At 42.1% G+C, this 5,792-nt stretch overlaps 1 protein-coding gene across 3 annotated transcripts in view; it reads right to left on the bottom strand.

Moving 5' to 3' along the window:
• Positions 1–3,842, bottom strand: part of impdh2 (IMP (inosine 5'-monophosphate) dehydrogenase 2) — a 28,670-nt gene extending 24,828 nt beyond the window's left edge. For 2 of the 3 annotated variants that reach the window (XM_079526095.1, XM_079526097.1), the window contains exons 1-3: positions 3,243–3,842; positions 1,107–1,155; positions 362–463 (exon numbers count right to left, since the gene is read on the bottom strand). In XM_079526095.1, the coding sequence (XP_079382221.1) occupies positions 362–463; positions 1,107–1,155; positions 3,243–3,340 (249 nt within the window). In that variant the 5' untranslated portion in view covers positions 3,341–3,842. The remainder of the gene's footprint in view (positions 1–361; positions 464–1,106; positions 1,156–3,242) is intronic. The other variant, XM_079526096.1, reaches the window with a different exon arrangement.
• Positions 3,843–5,792: the final 1,950 nt, after the last annotated feature.

Raw genomic sequence — 5,792 nt, forward strand, 5'->3', positions numbered from 1 at the left:
TATATATACGTGCTTGCAGCACACCTTAACCCATTTAGGCCTGACGCTCTGAAAGAATATATATTCAAAGATTTGTGCCGCATTTTTAAGTTTTTTCAAAAATAGCAGACCTACGAGCTCATAGCGCGCCACTCTGTGGCGCGCTATGAGCTTGTAGATCTGCTATTTTTCAATAGCTAAAGTATAACATAATGCTTAGTTAAAATACCAAAAGGGGTTCCCGTACAGAATGGATTAAATAGCCAACCTACAACCGACGACCAACGCGCTGTGAACTAGTAGGTCGGCTATTTTTGGCGTGTGACGGAGTATGAATGGAGGTTAACTGTACGGTGCGTGTGCGTCTCTGCGTCACACTTACTGCCATAGCGATAGCCATGTTGGCCTCTGAGACCGTGTCCATGGGAGACGACACGAAGGGAGTTTTCATGGTGATCTGCTTGGTGAGGGCTGAGGTCAGGTCCTGAAGAAAGCCAGCAAGAAAGAGCCACAACATGAAGGCTGCTTAAGCCATTTGTCATAAGATAGACATATTTTTATCAGCGAGTCATATAGATGCCTTACGATTTCCCCCTCAAAGTTGATGATTACTCGAGGGTCAATCGTTATCCGACAGCCCTATAGAGTGTCGCAGTCCCGCCCCCTTTCATGACGACGCCAGGCCCAGGAAATAGTTCCCAATGCATTTTTCCCCGTAGACATTTCAAATGGTATTTATTTAAAGACTTATAAGCGTCGTACAAAGCCAACTCGAGTTGTGACAAATCATGACAACAAAACACAATATTTTGGACCAAACAAATAATTACAAAGAAGAAAAACAACAAAAAGAAGTGTTGTAACCTGCCGTTTTCTTCTTCTTTCTAATTATTTGTTTGGCCCGAAAAAATGTGTTTGTTGTCATGATTTGTCACAACTCGAGTTGGCTTTGAAACGAGGCTTAAAAGGTCTTTAGATAAATACTTTTTGAAATGTCTGTGAGGAAAATGAACGGGGAATCATTTCCTGGGCGGGACTGCAAGGCTCTATTGGGGTAATGGAAGACAAACGAATGCCAATGTTGGCAAAGAATATTGGTGAGGTTTTATAACACCCCTTCTACTTACCACCTGGTCTGAGGTGAAGTCAATGTAGCCAGGCAGGACGAGGAAATCACTGGAGGGGACAGCAAGGTAGGGAGGAGGGAAGAGGACAATTATTTGGTAAACTACAACACAAAGAGAATAGATTAATGCAATGAATTAATTTGAAACATCTGCTAGTAGCCCCGAGTGAAATTACCTCCCTGAAACTATCAGATGATACTGTTCAACTTTGAAGTCCTTTTAATCTCTTCCGTATCTCAATAATAATTTTCTATTATTGCTTTATTACCTGAGGCAAATAGGACTTTTCTGTTTGGATGTCACTCAGTGTAGACGTTCCCGCATAATTTCCGGGTATGAGGATGATGTCATGTGTGTTATATTTATATCGTTATTATACAGCATATAATGAAACTTAAAACTTCCAACACACAGACCCAAGAAATATGCAATATTTCACATATTTAAATGGTAACCTAGAGGTGTGCATAGTTGAGACCCATGACTCATTGCCGACCAAATTGCTCCATGTCAGACACTGAGTTTGAGATCTAATATATTGATCTATGGCTTTGTGCTGAGATCTAATATATGAAACTGATACTGTACACTTAACGGCTCAACTAACAAATGTAAACTCAGCCTTTTTTTAATGCAATTTGAAGCTTGTGCTAGACTAAAATAATTGCACAACCGATTCATATTTAGTAGGAGAAATCCCTTTAAAACAGCCTTAATTTGTGTTTGTGAAGAAAAGTATACATTCACTAGTATGTGAAAACATATTCCTTCCAGCTAAACGTTTTCTCTCTCTCTCTCTGTGTGTGTGTGTGTGTGTGTGTGTGTGTGTGTGTGTGTGATATGCATCTGCCCGAGCACTTTTCTTGTCTGTCACAAGCCTCGTCAATCCATGAGGTGTTTGAGTGACAGGGGGGAATGTCTGTGTGCATGTGACAAGACTTGATGCAACCAATATCCACTGCTTCACAACAAGTGAACTATTGTAAGCCCGCATTCCAGGCCATTCATTAAGGACCATTCAGAGAGGCATGTGTGCAGTGGACTAAACTGGCATCATGGCATGATGTCTGGATCTCATCTGACCGTTTTGGGGGCAGAAGACCGTAAAATGAACACGAGGTTTTAATGAATGAGTATCTTAAAAGACACGGCATCTTCCTTATTTTGTTATATTGATGATGATCATGCTTGTGGCAGTTGGAGAGTATACAAATCTAATGTAGATTTTAGTCATACAATAACAGCAAGGTAGACGAAGAGCTCAGTGCTAAAGTTATTGCTTTGTGTACATGTAACATACATACTACCAAGCGTTCTAAATATAGCATAGTTATAGTAGTCCATATCAGAATCAACATCATGCAAGCTGGCTGATGTTGATAACGTTGGCACATTGTGACATTATGTTTCGTATGGTGATGTTGTGATTGTCACCTTGTCGGCATCATAAAGGATGATACCAGCACATCTCCTGCAGTGGTTAGATAGATTAATGTAGCCGGGGGGCTACTAGCTATTCTATAGAATCATACTCTCTAGCACAGTGGCTTCATGTCAAGGACCCCCAAATCGACACTCATTAGCCCGCGGACCCCCATTAGAAAATATACGCCAAGGTCCCCCAGAAGAGAAGATTTTTACGGCTCCACCAGTGATTTTAATTTCCCCCCAGTTTGACATGCATGAATAGGCTACGGTACCCCCATTTAATGGCATTTCTATCTCTGAGAGTGGGACCCCTAACGGGTCCATTTGTACACTCTCAGAGTTACAGACCCATAAAGGTCCATTTGGTTCCTAATTATCATTTAGCTGGGGACCCCCTGGAACAACCGGACCGGACCCCACTTTGGGAACAACTGCTCTAGCATACAGATCATACAGATGGGTATATCGTTCTATTCATTCAAATAAGTTTCGGGTTACATTACAGCTTTATATAAACCACAGCAGCCAGCACCGATACCAGAACCCATGCAGGCACTAGCCTGGATCCAGCCCAAAGACCCAGCCCACTCTCTGAGTGGACTTCAAGAAAGCTACAGTCTGATAATCAGGCTATGCAGGCACACGTGATCCTGATCAACCGCTGCCTGCCTGGGATCAATCAATGAGGGAACATGAAGATCCTTTTACTTGTAGGTGAGGCCGTCTCCTCCGTTGAACAGCTGCGATCCGGTGAGCCCGTCTTCGGGGACGTAGCCGGTCTGTCCGCTGATCAGGTAGTCCGCCATGCTGTCCGAGGAAGACCCACTCAAGGCTCTAAAAATAACGGTCCTTAAAAAAGGCGACGCAAAGTGAACGACCCAAAACAACACAACGATCGATAGACTAGAAGAAGAGGGGTGGGGGGTGGGGACCAGTAACTTTATTTATTATGCGACTCCGGGCCTGGTCCTTCGGGATCACTCACTCACTCTTCTGTGACGAATATTGTCCCCTTTGTGGTCTGTTGTTCTGTTGTCAACCTGTGTGCAACAACCTTGTTCGTCCTCCTCTGCTTTATTCTTCTCCAGATCTGATCGACCGCGGTTTCGGGGTGATCCGTTTCACTTTTTAATCGTGGAACAATATATCTTCAATCCGCAGGAGGGCCAACCTGTTCTCTGTCTGTGCCCTTCTTGATGTTCTGTTGTTGTGAGTTAGCCCCCCCAGACAGACAGACAGACAGTCTGGCCTGTGCGCTGCTGCTGAACACGTGCGTTGTTGCGGTTTTCCGCGACAGCACACGTCACATCCGGCGGCTCGGCGCCTCTGGAAAGCTTTCTGTCCTGTTGATATATGTAAACTGTAAAAGGAATTGATCCCGGCAGGAGAGAATAGATCCAGTCTACCCATTGGTGGTAAACTCAAACTGGAACGTCATCCTATTCATTCCAGTATCTCGTAGCATTTTGTATTAGTATCATTATAATAAATAACATCACGTTCTGTATATCCTCAAGGATCAGTTGAAACTTGTGCAATGCATTTTACTTGTCCTGCTCCAAAACAAACCATAGATGGCGCAATATTCTTTGCATTTATTAATTTATCAAGTTTGTCAATGTTAAAGTCCACCTAGGGTAGTCTCATTCACTCAATGCTAATTCTGCCCTGTATTAAGTATGATTAATGCAGGGTAGAATTAGCATTAGGTCTATGGACCAGTGCTATCTCATTCCTTACTTGGACTGCACCTGCACAATCCATCGGTTTCCTGCCGAGAACCATAATGGCCTCAGATTTGGAGATGCTGATCATCATTTGGCACTGTTCCAAGTTAATTCAGAGCTCACTGTACAACTGGTCAAGGAAGATTATTCTTGATAAGTGCATGTCATGTCCCGGCAAAATGATTGGCCACTATAGCCGAGTAGCTTAGAATATGAGTTGGTGCATCCCATCATTCTACACAGTAAAATCGTCACTCATTTGTAACAGTACAAAGAATCCTGCACACAGTGTCTTCACTTCAACCAACTATTTTAACCCAACCTGAGAACTGATTCTACAAATGTCTTCTAAATCCTTAGTTTTCTGAAAAACCTGTTTCTATGTCAGTGTGGTGCTCAACCTTTTTCATGTCAAGGACCCCCAGAATAGAGGGTGTGCGTGTGACATCATCATACCCGGAAGTCATGCAGGAATGCCTGAGTGGCAAAAAACTACTTTATGGCCTAATGACAGCCCATACATCCAAACAGAAAAGTCCTATCTGATTGCATTCAATTACGTTAACCGACATTAAACTCACTTTACCACTCGATTTGCCATTCACTTTATGCATGCGCATACCCTCCATTATCGGTACCCCCATCTCAAAATATGTTGTTCCAATATTTAAGTTAAAAACATTCACTGTGAATTATATATATATATATATATATACACACACAAAGATTTGCACCCATTTTCACGATATTTCAAAAATGGCAGATCTACAAGCTCATAGCGCAGCACTCGGTGCCGCGCTATGAGCTTGTAGATCTGCTATTTTTCAACAGGTAAGGTTTAAAATAATGGTTAAAAGCTATAAGGAGACACCGATGTGGCCTCAGGTCTAACTTGACATTATGGTCGCACTGACCTTCATCACATGATACCTTGGCATCCGTTGAAGGTCTACTCTACACTGTGATATGATATTAGTCTGGCCACCATGCCACGTCAGTGCAATTGAAACATTTTCTGTATTACATAGTTGCTGTAAGTGTTTAAGTTGCCGACAGTGTGCAGGACTTTTGTCTAATGCGTTGGCTTGTCCACTCCCACGCATGTCATATCAAGTAGGGGGTGTGCAAAAGGACTTATTTTACTAAAAGTGTACACATGTAACCAGATAGTCCATTTGGTTAAATTTGTTAACTCATTTAGGCCTTTATATATATATATATATATATATATATATATATATATATATATATATATTTTTTTTTTTCTTCAAAGATTTGTGCCGCATTTTTACGATTTTTCAAAAATAGCAGACCTACAAGCGCGCCACTCGGTGGCACGCTATGAGCTTGTAGATGTGCTATTTTTCAATAGCTAAAGTACAACATAGTTAAAACACCAAAAGGGGTTCCTGCCCAGAATGGGTTAAATCAACTCAGGGTTTTACACGGTACCAGGCATCCAAATGTTCACCGTACTGTGTAAGTGTCAGTGTGTACGGTGTATATGCAATAAAACACACAAGAGGCAGAA

The sequence above is a fragment of the Electrona antarctica genome, assembly GCF_951216825.1.
Source record: "Electrona antarctica genome assembly, chromosome: 2".
NCBI classification, from domain to species: Eukaryota; Metazoa; Chordata; class Actinopteri; order Myctophiformes; family Myctophidae; genus Electrona; species Electrona antarctica.